Source organism: Pelobates fuscus, chromosome 8 (assembly GCF_036172605.1).
Source record: "Pelobates fuscus isolate aPelFus1 chromosome 8, aPelFus1.pri, whole genome shotgun sequence".
Classification (NCBI taxonomy): Eukaryota; Metazoa; Chordata; class Amphibia; order Anura; family Pelobatidae; genus Pelobates; species Pelobates fuscus.
In genome coordinates, this window is record NC_086324.1 from 140,319,876 (window position 1) to 140,334,450 (window position 14,575).

General features: G+C 43.0%; 2 protein-coding genes and 1 non-coding gene across 6 annotated transcripts in view; all 3 read right to left on the reverse strand.

Moving 5' to 3' along the window:
* Positions 1–4,889, reverse strand: part of POLR3E (RNA polymerase III subunit E) — a 62,529-nt gene extending 57,640 nt beyond the window's left edge. The window contains exon 1 of the mRNA XM_063430364.1: positions 4,801–4,889. The gene's annotated coding sequence lies outside the window, so the exon portion shown is untranslated. The remainder of the gene's footprint in view (positions 1–4,800) is intronic.
* Positions 4,890–5,015: 126 nt separating this feature from the next.
* Positions 5,016–5,097, reverse strand: TRNAL-AAG (transfer RNA leucine (anticodon AAG)). The gene has a single exon. It is a non-coding gene; the product is annotated as a tRNA-Leu (tRNA).
* A 6,414-nt stretch (positions 5,098–11,511) lies between these two features.
* The window catches only part of EEF2K (eukaryotic elongation factor 2 kinase), a 76,922-nt gene continuing 73,858 nt past the window's right edge, over positions 11,512–14,575 (reverse strand). For all 4 annotated transcript variants that reach the window (XM_063430365.1, XM_063430368.1, XM_063430366.1 and 1 more), the window contains 2 exons: positions 13,604–13,782; positions 11,512–12,462 (listed from right to left, as the gene is read on the reverse strand). In XM_063430365.1, coding sequence (XP_063286435.1) covers positions 12,353–12,462; positions 13,604–13,782 — 289 coding nt within the window. In that variant the 3' untranslated portion in view covers positions 11,512–12,352. The remainder of the gene's footprint in view (positions 12,463–13,603; positions 13,783–14,575) is intronic.

Below are 14,575 nucleotides of genomic sequence, written 5' to 3' on the forward strand. Positions count from 1 at the left end.
GCCCCGTGATGCAAGGCTAAGCGCAATAGAGCCATTGGAAACTCCTATGTGATGCTGTAGTGGAGGCGAGGAGCAGCACCTGGCAGGCACTAGGTAAGAAATCAAACCGTTCCAAAACAGTTTGACTATTTATAATGTGGGGCCGCCAAGCACTCGAACCACAACAGCGCCCTGTAGTAGTTATGGTGCTTGAAATGTTCAGTTTAAACATAGACCTAATGGTGAACTATAAAGTATGTGAGGAGGATTAATCTTTTAAATACTGGAGGAAGGGAGATATCTATTGGTGCTCCTCAGACTTGTGCAAAAATGTGCTTGGAACAGTTTGAACAAATCAAAATAATTTTATTTTAATCCACACCCGAATTAATACATCTACCCAGGTTTAACAGTGGAGTCTTATCAGTTCGGCTGTGGATTAGAAGGGTTTTGAGTTGGACGAACTGGTCAAAGCACATTTTTTTCACAAGTGTAGTGCTCATAGTGATTGGTACTGAAATATATCAACCCTGTATAATCTTGGAATGCACAGGAAACAGGTAACGTTCCAAGGGTCATCATACACCACGGAACCGTACCAAATACTTCAAACCCAACAGCTTAAATAAACGACCGTCACAGAGTAAAACTGAAATGAAAATAGAAGGCCGGATAAAACGGGGATCTAACTCCCCAGGATTCATTTTATGCTTAAGTACCCTATATTTTGCAAACATAAAAAACTATAAATGTAGAAATCAACACCTCTTTATCCTGAAACTGGGTTCCTCCATCTCAGCCCCCTGCCAACCACTGTTATATGCTGCTATTTGCATATGACATTCAGCAGATAAAGGCATATTTATTATTTATGGTTTTACTCCTCATTTGCAATGTGTGAGCTGGCTGTCTGTGGTTTGGGAAGTCATTTGCTAAATATTTAATATGAGTTATAGGTGATTTTTAATGTTGTTGTTTATTTAATAGTGTATGTCATTTCCAGATAAGGGGCAGTTCTACTTGAAACCAGCTGTGTCACCTTCTGGGGTATTTGCATAATTGGATGTCTTGTATATCACTGAAATTGGGCTGACAGAAAAGGCCAGAAGACTGACTATAAACATTACTATATCCTGATCCTACAGTGCTACACTGCCACTCCCTCGTAATGCACCCTAAGCTCCACTTTCTAAACTAAATCTAGGTAATAAAAAGGAAGAGAAAAAAAAGGAAAAAGGGATTGGAAAAAAACAAACAAAAACTAAAAATAACCACAAATGATTCAGATTGTCTTACCTAGTTACAAAGCCTAATATTTTGTATTAAAAAAATATAACTTAAAAAAAAAAAAAATGGCACTACAAAGTAAAATAAGCTATTTATAAAATACAAATTTGATTTTGAAAAGATAAATGTGAAGTTAGAATAGACTGCACTGCAGTGACCGTGAGGGTACCTAGTTTCTCATCAGAATATATCTATGGGGCTTCAGATATGGATGTGAATTCACAAAGTCAAGTCTCCCTCCCGTTTTAAACCCTGATTACATTATATACACATTAGATAGTTCGATGAAAACCAGAGGGACTGTGAACCAACTTTCCTAGGACTCCCAGGAAGGTAAAAGCTGACCGCTTCATGGGCAAGACTGACCACTTGACCAGGAGCTTCAATGCCTAGCCAATACTAATAGACAGTCTGTTAGGGATAGGGAACGCCGATAAATCGATTATAAGGAACATTGGCTCTAGAAATAACAGTGGGCACATATAGAGAGAATATAGGCAATAGGTGTTCTGGAAGGGAAGGTGGGCACAGAGAGATTATAGGTAATAGGTGTTCTGGGAGTGGAGGGGGGCACAGAGAGATTATAGGCAGTAGGTGTTCTGGGAGTGGAGGGGGGCACAGAGAGATTATAGGTAATAGGTATTCTGGAAGGGAAGGTGGGCACAGTGAGATTATAGGTAATAGGTATTCTGGGAGTGTAGGGGGGCACAGAGAGATTATAGGTAATAGGTGTTCTGGAAGGGAAGGTGGGCACAGTGAGATTATAGGTAATAGGTATTCTGGGAGTGTAGGGGGCACAGATAGATTATAGATAATAGGTATTCTGGGAGTGAAGGGGGGCACAGAGATTATAGGCAGTAGGTATTCTGGGAGGGGAGGTGGGCACAGGGATATTATAGATAATAGGTATTCTGGGAGGGGAGGTGGGCACAGTGAGATTATAGATAATAGGTATTCTGCGAGGGGAAGTGGGCACAGTGAGATTATAGGCAGTAGGTGTTCTGGGAGGGGAGGGGGGCACAGTGAGATTATAGGTAATAGGTGTTCTGGGAGGGGAGGGGGGCACAGTGAGATTATAGGCAGTAGGTGTTCTGGGAGAGGAGGGGGACACAGTGAGATTATAGGCAGTAGGTGTTCTGGAAGGGGAGGGGGCTAGGTGATATTATAGGCAGTAGGTGTTCTGGGAGGGGAGGGGGCACAGTGATATTATAGGCAGTAGGTGTTCTGGGAGTGGAGGGGGGCACAGTGAGATTATAGGTAACAGGTGTTCTGGGAGGGGAGGGGGGCACAGTGATATTATAGGCAGTAGGTGTTCTGGAAGGGGAGGGGGGCACAGTGAGATTATAGGCAGTAGGTGTTCTGGGAGGGGAGGGGGGCACAGTGAGATTATAAGCAGTAGGTGTTCTGGAAGGGTAGAGGGGCTAGGTGATCTTATAGGCAGTAGGTGTTCTGGGAGGGGGCACAGTGAGATTATAGGCAGTAGGTGTTTTGGAAGGGGAGAGGGGCTAGGTGATATTATAGGCAGTATGTGTTCTGGGAGGGGGGCACAGTGAGATTATAGGCAGTAGGTGTTCTGGGAGGGGAGGGGGCACAGTGAGATTATAGTTAATAGGTGTTCTGGGAGGGGAGGGGGGCACAGTGATATTATAGGCAGTAGGTGTTCTGGGAGGGGAGGGGGGCACAGTGAGATTATAGGTAATAGGTGTTCTGGGAGGGGGGGCACAGTGATATTATAGGCAGTAGGTGTTCTGGGAGGGGAGGGGGGCACAGTGAGATTATAGGCAGTAGGTGTTCTTGGAGTGGAGGGGGCACAGTGAGATTAAAGGCAGTAGGTGTTCTGGAAGGGGAGAGGGGCTAGGTGAGATTATAGGCAGTATGTGTTCTGGGAGGGGGCACAGTGATATTATAGGCAGTAGGTGTTCTGGGAGGGGGGCACAGTGAGATTATAGGTAATAGGTGTTCTGGGAGGGGAGGGGGCACAGTGATATTATAGGCAGTAGGTGTTCTGGGAGGGGAGGGGGGCTAGGTGAGATTATAGGCAGTATGTGTTCTGGAAGGGGAGGGGGGCACAGTGATATTATAGGCAGTAGGTGTTCTGGGAGGGGAGGGGGGCACAGTGAGATTATAGGTAATAGGTGTTCTGGGAGGGGAGGGGGGCACAGTGATATTATAGGCAGTAGGTCTTCTGGGAGGGGAGGGGGCACAGTGAGATTATAGGCTGTAGGTGTTCTGGAAGGGAGAGGGGCTAGGTGATATAGGCAGTAGGTGTTCTGGGAGGGGGGCACAGTGAGATTATAGGCAGTAGGTGTTCTGGGAGGGGGGAACAGTGAGATTATAGGTAATAGGTGTTCTGGGAGGGGAGGGGGGCACAGTGATATTATAGGCAGTAGGTGTTCTGGGAGGGGAGGGGAGGGGGGCACAGTGAGATTATAGGCAGTAGGTGTTCTGGAAGGGGAGGGGGCACAGTGCGATTATAGGCAGTAGGTGTTCTGGGAGGGGGCACAGTGAGATTATAGGCAGTAGGTGTTCTGGGAGGGGGGCACAGTGAGATTATAGGCAGTAGGTGTTCTGGGAGGGGGGCACAGTGAGATTATAGGCAGTAGGTGTTCTGGGAGGGGAGAGGGGCTAGGTGAGATTATAGGCAGTAGGTGTTCTGGGAGGGGGCACAATGAGATTATAGATAATAGGTGTTCTGGGAGGGGGCACAGTGATATTATAGGCAGTAGGTGTTCTGGGAGGGGAGGGGGGCACAGTGAGATTATAGGCAGTAGGTGTTCTGGGAGGGGAGGGGAGCACAGTGAGATTATAGGCAGTAGGTGTTCTGGAAGGAGAGGGGGGCTAGGTGATATTATAGGCAGTAGGTGTTCTGAAAGGGGAGGGGGCACAGTGAGATTATAGGCAGTAGGTGTTCTGGGAGGGGGGCACAGTGAGATTATAGGCAGTAGGTGTTCTGGAATGGGAGGGGGGCACAGTGATATAGGCAGTAGGTGTTCTGGGAGGGGAGGGGGGCACAGTGATATTATAGGCAGTAGGTGTTCTGGAAGGGGAGAGGGGCTAGGTGAGATTATAGGCAGTAGGTGTTCTGGGAGGGGAGGGGGGCACAGTGAGATAATAGGTGTTCTGGGAGGGGAGGGGGCACAGTGGTATTATAGGCAGTAGGTGCACTGGGAGGGGAGGGGGGCACAGTGATATTATAGGCAGTAGGTGCTCTGGGAGGAGGGCACAGTGAGATTATAGGCAGTAGGTGTTCTGGAAGGGGAGGGGGGCTAGGTGATATTATAGGCAGTAGGTGCTCTGTGTTCGGTGATGGAATATGGCCACACATTAGCAAGCTGTGGTGAGCTGTGCCAGTATTGGGGGAATCATTGCCCTGGGTGTGTATACTAACATTGAATCCCCACACTGACTGTAACATTTAATATTAAGGTAGGACAGGCCTCGCACTGCTCTCCCCGTGTACAGACATTATACAGCCCAGCGCTCCCTGCCAGGAGGACGTGCGGCACATAACACGCCCAGACCGGGCTCACCCACCTGCCAGACCGGGATGGTGGGCTGCGAGTCTGGGAAGTCCTGCGGCGGCTGCTCGGCTCTCAGGCGGCTGCCATACTGCTCGCATCACGAACACGTGGGGAGCAACTCCTCTTACCCACAATGCTTAGCGCATGAGGGGGAGCGCAGTGGACGCCAGGTGGCGCTGTAAGAGCTAAATCAAAAGGCTAAAAAGTTAAAGTGATAAAAATATCATTTGGCAGCGGTGGGATTCGAACCCACGCCCCCGAAGAGACTGGAGCCTTAATCCAGCGCCTTAGACCGCTCGGCCACGCTACCTTGATACATTGTTGATTGAAAGGAATTATCATATCCGTACAGTGCGCTGTGATATGGTTTATATGTGATTTGTGTGGTAATAAACATGTTTTTAATCTGAATTATCAGATAAATTAAAGTTCAATGTTATATAGACTGTTCCTTTGTTTTGTCACCATTTTCTTGTAAGAATAATGCATGAATGCATACCAGGGAGGTTAATATCACTGGCTGATTTCATTATTTTGTGGAAGAAGGGGGGCCAGTGTGAACTGGAGGGTTTAAAGGGAGGTCCAACTGTAGTAGGAATTAAGGGGAGGGTGACAGAGATGTGGGCATGAAGAAGCAAGGATGGGGCAGCTATCACCATTCACCACCCAGAAAATCCAGTGGTGGAATGAGAAAGGCACGGCTCCCCACAGTGGTGATGGTGTCGCTTTTTAAATCCTATGGTTTATTGGTAAAGAAAGATGATAAAATAGCACATTTTTATGAGTATTAAAAGCTGAGGTCCAAAACAGTTTGGGCATGCCTTGGAGGGGCTCATTTCCAAGCATAAATTCTCCAACCTTGAGTTTGAGTCCTACCTAGCCTTCCCACACTCATTACCGCTTTTGCTTCATACTCCACACCAGTGTCCACCTCAACTCCTTTCTGGCTACCCATATAAGGCTTAGGGCTAGTCCCCTTCAAGTCCCTCTCCTCAATAATGCTGCTGGGGGTCAACCATTTCCTCAGTAGTGGGCTTGGGCCATTCTCACGATGACCCCTTTTGTAGACTTTTCGACTCAACAATTTCTTCCCTAGTCCAGTATTGGGGAATGTTTCCCAGACCTTCTGCTACCATGGTTTGCCTATTAATAGATATGTCACTACGGTAGTTCCACTCCTTAAAGGACCACTCTAGGCACCCAGACCACTTCAGCTTAATGAAGTGGTCTGGGTGCCTGGACCCTGTAGGATTAACCCTTTTTTTTTATAAACATAGCAGTTTCAGAGAAACTGCTATGTTTATACTGAGGGTTAATCCAGCCTCCAGAGCCTCTAGTGGCTGTCTCATTGACAGCCGCTAGAGGCGCTTGCGTGCTTATTACTGTGAAAATCACAGTGAGAAGACGCCAGCGTCCATAGGAAAGCATTGTAAATGCTTTCCTATGCGACCGGCTGAATGCGCGCGCGGCTCTTGCCGCGCATGTGCATTCAGCCGATGACGTCGCGAGAAAGGAGTATAGCTCCCCGCCCGGCACTGGAGAAAGGTAAGTGTTTAACCCCTTCCTCTCTCCAGAGCCCAGCGGGAGGGGGCCCTGAGGGTGGGGGCACCCTCAGGGCACTATAGTGCCAGGAAAACGAGTATGTTTCCCTGGCACTATAGTGGTCCTTTAACTCGACACTTTACTTGTGACGACTGGACTAACCCTCTTGATGGCTTTGTCCATGCTACTGGCATAATTCTATACTCTTCCTCTAGACTTTACTCCCTTGTGCGCTATGGGCCAGCCTGGTCCACACTCTGTGCAGGCCTCAGCAAAACAGTTTTCCGGCCTGACTCCCGCGGATATACTGAACACTCTTTGCAAACTAGACTACTCCCAATGTTTATAGGGACGTAGTGTTAAAACCCCTTCAGCAGCTTACCTTAGGCCAGCGCCGGGCTCCCTCGGTGCTGGTGACCTCTCCTCCCCCGCCGACGTCAGCTCCCAAGTGGAGCGGAATGCTCATGCGAGGCAAGTGCCGCACGCGCATTCAAACAGTCCATAGGAAAACATTTCTCAATGCTTTCCTATGAACGCTCTGCACGATGGAGGCATATGCCTCCAGCGTTGCAGATGCGCCTCTAGTGGCTGTCCGGAAGACAGCCACTAGAGGCTGGATTAACCCCAAACGTAAACATAGCTGTTTCTCTGAAACTGCTATGTTTACATCTGAAGGGTTAAAACCTGAGGGACCTGGCACCCAGACCACTTCATTGAGCTGAAGTAGTCTGGGTGACTATAGTGTCCCTTTAAGTCTCACATATTCACACTAAGAGTTAATAGGTATCTACTACACATAGCATGTAAGGATGCATTGCATATTTCTATCAGTCAACTGGATATTAAGTCCTACATTAAACAGAAGGGGCTATTTAATAAAGTCAAAATTCTAAAATAATTTAAATATTGAGGTAAAAATAGCCAAATTGGAATAAAATATCTGAATTTTAGTTCTGAATGTGTCCCCTTGCTTGCTCCATGTAAGGTTTATAACAGTGTTGGAATTAAATAGCAGCCAACTGTAATCGATCATGAAAAACTCATAAGTGACAGTGCTGCTATAATACGGTAATTTGTGGATTACTACTATATCATTTCAGAAACTATCTGTAGAGTGCTTCTGCTCAGTGGTCATCGGTCAGTAGTTTTACAGATTTGTACTTTGCCTTTCTCTTTTCTCAATGTCACCTGGGTCCATCCTTCTTCTGCACCAATTTGTTACCTTTTAACACACGTTTCTAAAGCTTACCTCTCATTGGATGGCCAATGATACGCTGAGAATGTCAGCCGACGCTCTCGGCCTATCACCAGTGCCTAAGTGACATGCTTCCGCATTGACGCCAGAGGGCCAGCGAGGATGGGTGTCATCAAGAGCACATTGGGGTTAAACCGTTTTAAAATTGTTAAGCCACATAAGGTAAGATAGTGCCCAGAACATCCAGACACCATAACAACCTTATTGAGATGATGTTGTTATGGTGCCCTGAGTGATCATTTAAGGACTGAGATCTATGTAAAAAAAATCAGTTGCATTATGTATAAGAAAAAACTATATGTACCCTGCTGCCCCCTCTGTCATCTGTAGAAAACCTGGACGTAAGAACCCCACATCTCTTTTAGCGTCCCCAGCAACACCTCTGATGTTTTCCCTATGAGCTATTACGGTTTATATAGTGACGGTCTTCTGTTCATTTGACAGTAACTTTTCTCTCCAGCAATAAAGATCGCTGTTCAAATCTCTGACTTCCTTCCAGGTTGGTACAATCAATATCAAGGAGTTGGGTATTGATCATCATTTAGACTCAGAAATACTCTGGAGATTTTAACCCATATCATAGGTTTACCTTAAACCAAGCCTCACATCACTAAAGTAGAAATCACGACACACAGATGTATGAAACAGGCTCAGCTGGTGTTTATTATTTATTGTACAACAAAGGAACAATTTTAGATTCATACAGTTTCACATGCATTTTATATACAAAATCCATTTGCGCAATCATTCAATCAAGCTGTTTTTTTTGTAACGGGTAAAACAAACTCTGAGCATTCTCCTAGTTAGATAAACTACTGTAATAAATTTATATATTTTTTTTATTCTTTTTTTACTTTTCACTAGCAAAGCCCCTTGGGAAATTCAACACAACTTTGCATATATTTCTGTAAACATAACAATTTGTCTCGTTAAATTACGAGAGCTATGAAGCATCACATTTTGGATCAACTAAAGATTTTTATGACTCACAAACTTAAGCAATAAAAATAAACATGGGTTTTTAGCATATTCACCACTACGTATGCAATTAAACAAGCACAGCTTGGTAAGCACTGTGGGGTGTAGTAATTGAAAACACCAACTTGTAGGAACGAAAAACACAATTTACAAAATTAAGGTAAAAATAGCCAAAATTAAGACTTTTTTTCCCAAATCAGCACTTTTCTGCCTCAATTTTGAAGTTCGGTTTTTAATTCACTAGAATGCAGTGTTAAGTAAATACAATCCTGTGTTTATGTTCGGATTATTAAAACAGATCTAATGGTAAAACTTCCATCTTTGGAAGGCTTCAAGACATGATCTTGGTACATAGACATTTAAAAGTTTTGGACCAGTTACATACAGTGAGTTTGCTGTACATTAGTCAGTTTTCTATTGCAAAAAGCTAACAGCTGAACTACAACTCCCAAAAATGCCTGCTCTACAGTCTCGCAGGACTCTAAGGGTGGAAGGAAGCAGTAGCATATTTATGGGAATTTCTGGACAAAGCAGAGATTTCTGGGAATTCCAGTAATTTAATTTAGTACTATGCTGATGATTACCCAGCCGCTTAAGCAATATCTGTGGGAAGTCACGTTAATATTTTAAATTTTTGGTTTAATTGTTAACCAAATTTTGTTTAACCCCTTAAGGACACATGACATGTCTGACACGTCATTATTCCCTTTTATTCCAGAAGTTTGGTCCTTAAGGGGTTAAAAGAATACATTTCTTTTTTGGGCACGCCTGCCAATGCTATTTCAATTCGCACCAAAACAAAATCAAGCATTTTCTTTTCTTTCTAATAAACACGGTGATATCTACCAATCAGAACTAAAAAGTCCAACTTTTTCCATTCATACTGGGTTTTGGTAGAAACATTTTTTTAATGTATTAACGTGCATGAAAACAGCTAAATAAAATTTAAACCCATACCATATGTTTACCTTATGAACTAAGACTCACATCAAAACTTATCCACACATTTTTATCAGCAAAAGTTCAGCACATTTTCCAGCAGATACATAAAACATGACAAAAAATATCAAATCGGTTCAAAATTTAACGGTCCTTTTTTTTTCACCATAGCGTTAATACCATCTAATTCTAAATAGCGTGTTCAATTTCTCCATTAAGCCTATATTTGCATAAGTATGATATAAAAAGTACCAGGTTATTTCAAGAAAAGTAGCAATATTCTATCAATGCTTATGTCTTATAAAACTCTGTATGTTAGATCAGATTTTAAATGCTTTCATTTTCATTACCATAGAAAAAGATGACTGAATATTTTTTTTTCTGAGGTCTATGTACATGAAAGAAGTGTCCAAGGATAATAGAATGTTAAGGATATATGATGTGTAAAAAGTTTTAGGCATGAGTGGTGGTAACATTAAAAATATGAACGACAGTCAACAAAAGAATCCTTAGCGTACAAGAGAGATAATGATTGTGATAGCAGATAAGAGACAATTGGAGCGTCTAGTCAGCCCATAACAAATTCCCAGATCAGTTCATCAGGTTAACCTTATGCACATCCTAACTATTCCTGAACACCATGTTCTAGTAGACAGCAAGCAAATGGATCTCACCAAACGTTTAGGGCTATTTACTAAAATGATAATTCAAAGTGAATTTGAAATTTAAGATCAAAATAATTAAACCAGAAAAATTCTCTATGTCAGCCATGCTTTCAGTTCCGCTACTGTGTCCTTAAAATTTGAAATTCAATCTAAGTTGACCCGGACTGCTCACTTTAGTAAACAACCCTTGAGTGACATCTCTGCATAGCCTGGCATGGGGAAAATCCCATTTTATTACTTTTTGAACATCTTATATTATGCTTTATAATGATTATTAAATGTATAATCAATGAGCACATTAAAGGGACACTATAGTCACCAGAACAACTACAGCTTAATGTATTTGTTTTGGCAAGTATAGCCTGTCCCTGCAGTCTTTTCAATGTAAACACTGCCTTTTCAGAGAAACTAGGAAACTGACCAGGAACACCTCTAGTGGCAGCCACTCGGGCAGCCACTAGAGGTGCTTCCGGGGGCAGTGACTGGCGTTCAGAGTCTGTACGCACTGCAGGGAGTAGATGAACTATGGGAAGGCATTGTATTTGCTGAGATTGTCAAATTTGGGAGAATGAGTGTAATTAAACAAAGTAAACAAAGGATGACGATATGGGATTTTGGGACATGATAAGAAAAGGACTGGTAGAAAGAGGCATGATGCGGAAGGTAAGGGTAGCAGCATTTGGAATTTGTTAAAGAAGTTAAATGTAGCTTTGAGGTAGGTCAGATATTAGCACGATGCAGTAATCAAACCTTGTAAAGATGACGGATAAGATAAATCTGCATTGGAATTATACGGTGGACATTTTTGGGATATTAACGAGGAACTGTCACTTCTCTTGAAATTATAGCAAAGAAAAAAAAATCTTACAACTTACTTTAACATTTTTCATGTGATGGTCTCCATTTTCTTTTAAATGCATATTACAGATTTAGCAACTGACATTATAATCCAGTTTAATCCTGGCACAGACAGGGCACACCATGCACTGGTGCAGAATAAATCCGATTTTACATTGTTCCAAAAAGAGCCTGTTTAAACCTTTTCTTTCTCAACGTATTTAAATACAATTCAGCTACCAAAATGTGCAGAATATTTCTTTTCGTTTATGCTCTATCCACCGTGCAAACACTGTTAATGTGTGCTTAGGTAACAGGTCCGGCTTAAAGAAGGTGACTGACACAAGAAGAATGGTTCTAGCTAACTGCAGAAGGTGTGGACATGATGTAAATATTGACTTACAGCTCCCTTCACTGAAGGAAGGGACATGAGCTTTAGTCCTGTATTAGAGGAGTCAAAGTAAAAGAAAAGAAATTCATAATTTTTTCCAAAATGTTTTTTAAAGAAAAAGTGAGTCAGTCAGTAGCTCCAGAAAACACAGCTGCACCGCCGTTCTAAGTTTGTAATTATTTGCCGTTTTAAGCGCCATTACTGCTTTGCATATTAATAATCTTAGCAAAAGGTATTAAAAGCCCTTTGATTCTCAGTGTAAAAGTACGGTACAGAAATAAATCAGCCATCATGTTATTTCTGTCAAACTACATAATTATTGATTCCTGAGTCCTTTATACTAATATGCCATGACTTTTGTTACAATGTACATTTCAGAAGAACTTTGTTGCAACTAACATCAGTACCAGATAGGGATGGGGGATGTAAGCGCGTATGATGGTTTAGCAATTTGACGACCAAGGACATGAAAGGCATTTTGCACTGATAATTCATCTTATTCTGGATGCAACAGAGCATTGTGGGACCTGAAAGCCAGGGATATAGACAATGGGAAATGAGAAATGTTTTTACAAAAAGTGTCTTCATGCAAAGCAGGACTTAAAACCCAGACACCAACAGGCACATATATCTTGTGACCTCCACTCAAAAGTTAAAATGATAGTTTCTATGGATAGGTGAGGGGCCTCCGTTAAAAATTAGGGAGGCCCACCTGCCTTTCACAGCATTCTGCTAAAAAAAAAAAAAAAGTGCTGGAGGCAGCTGCTTAATGTGCCGCAAAGGGGAATATGCACTCGTTAACAATAACATCTTTTATGCTTTGTGTCTCAATGTAAACAAGCATTAGGATAATCCAGGGACAAAACCATCATTTGGTTATCAATGTAAACCACACTCCTTTTTGCATGTTTTGTATTTTTGTTAAGCTGCCATTCTTATATGTTCAAGGAGTAGGGGACTACTCTTCCATGAGTGCCCAGGCCTCCTCTGCCTTCTGATAGTACTGATTGGCCAGCCTGCCTTTCATGGCCTCCATGGCCGATTCAGCGGCTTCTGTGTACAGATCACCTAAAGAAAAGGAAATTAAAACATCAGAAATGACCATTTGTAAGGACTGAGCAACGTGCATGCAGTGCCAAAATAATATGAAAATTCTACTGTTTTATGCACGGTCAGAGCCGGTCAAGTTAAACCAGTGCAGATTTCTATTGATATCGGACATATATGACAGGCTCCAGACACATACAGAACCTCCACGAGCTGATGTACTTTAGGTGTCTGGAGTGTTCTTTAAATACTGATATTGGACAAGCATAGTCCTCTGCTGCTTTTAGACTACACAGAATATGTATGATATTTACCGAGGAATGGACAGGAGAGCATGAAAAATATCAAGTTTATTACAGTTCATTATGTCAAAAATTAAATATAAATTCAAAATGTGCCATAGTGCTTATTATGGTGGCTAGAATGACCCTTTAAAAAAATATTTTTGAGTTCCTGACAATTGACATGTTTGCATAGCCCTATGTGAGACACATGCTGGATAGGAGTCCAGCTTAGGGGGACAGTGTCTCTCAGGCCTACTCCTGCTCATACCTCGATAATTACATGGATCGGATGATACTGAAGGAAGAGAAAGTGAGCTATTCATTTACTTAAAAGAATACGCTAACATTAAAAAATATTTCTTTTTAATTTTAGAGTGTTCCTTTACTTAGCATGCATGCCCCCTCCCTTTTTAAAACAAAACGTCAAACACTAAGGCTTTTCCTCGTAGTCTTTATGAAGAAGTGCTTCTGGTTGCTATCTGTTCGAGTGCCACTAGAGGCACATAATACAATACACATAAAATTTACACATTACAGTTTCTCACTAAGTGCATTGTTTCCATTGGTCAGACAGGAGGGACAGTGCATATGCACCAAAAACTACAACATTAAGAAGTTTATTGTGCTTACTGCGTCCCTGTAATTGTCACCATTTTTATGTCTAATGAGTATAATGGAGTTGAGTAGGATGCAACACCATTCTATAGACAGGCAAGACCAACTGCAGCTGCACTTTTTTCCCCCCTTATACTAAAATTATCCAGTCTCTGGCCAAGGATAAAGGGGGCTTTAATTCAACAGAAGCTGTTCTTGCTTGTTTAAATATATTACACAAAACTGAACACAAAGGGAGTTATATTATGTAGTGTATATCTCACCAGCTTTCTGTGGATCTTTCTCCAAGTTATACCCGCCTGCCACCAGCATCTCAGCTTCCCTGGCCAGCAGCATGTACTTGGGCTCATCCTGAGTTCCATCATATTCTCCTCCCTCGTCATAATCGGTCATGTTCAGCGCAGAATTGTACCAGAACAGAGCCTGCTCCCAGTCCTGCAACCTGCAGAGAGAACAACATCCAATTTAACTATATAGTCTGTAGGACTAAAACAACAGTGTAAGCTGTAAAAACACTTTTTGTTTCCTATTATACTTCTATATCTCCGTAGGACAGCCGTATCCGAAACAGGAAATACACTGCTCAAAAACAATAAAGGGAACACTTAAACAACACAATGTAACTCCAAGTCAATCACACTTCTGTGAAATCAAACTGTCCACTTAGGAAGCAACACTGAGTGACTATCAATTTCACATGCTGTTGTGCAAATGGGATAGACAACAGGTGGAAATTATAGGCAATTAGCAAGACACCCCCAATAAAGAAGTGGTTCTGCAGGTGGTGACCACAGACCACTTCTCAGTTCCTATGCTTCCTGGCTGATATTTTGGTCACTTTTGAATTCTGGCGGTGCTTTCACTCTAGTGGTAGCATAGACTGAGTCTACAACCCACACAAGTGGCTCAGGTAGTGCAGCTTATCCAGGATGGCACATCAATGCGAGCTGTGACACCAAGGTTTGCTGTGTCTGTCAGCGTAGTGTCCAGAGCATGGAGGCGCTACCAGGAGACAGGCCAGTACATCAGGAGACGTGGAGGAGGCCGTAGGTGGGCAACAACCCAGCAGCAGGACCGCTACCTCCACCTTTGTGCAAGGAGGAACAGGAGGAGCACTGCCAGAGACCTGCAAAATGACCTCCAGCAGGCCACAAATGTGCATGTGTCTGCTCAAATGGTCAGAAACAGACTCCATGAGGGTGGTTTGAGGGCCCGACGTCCACAGTTGGGGGTTG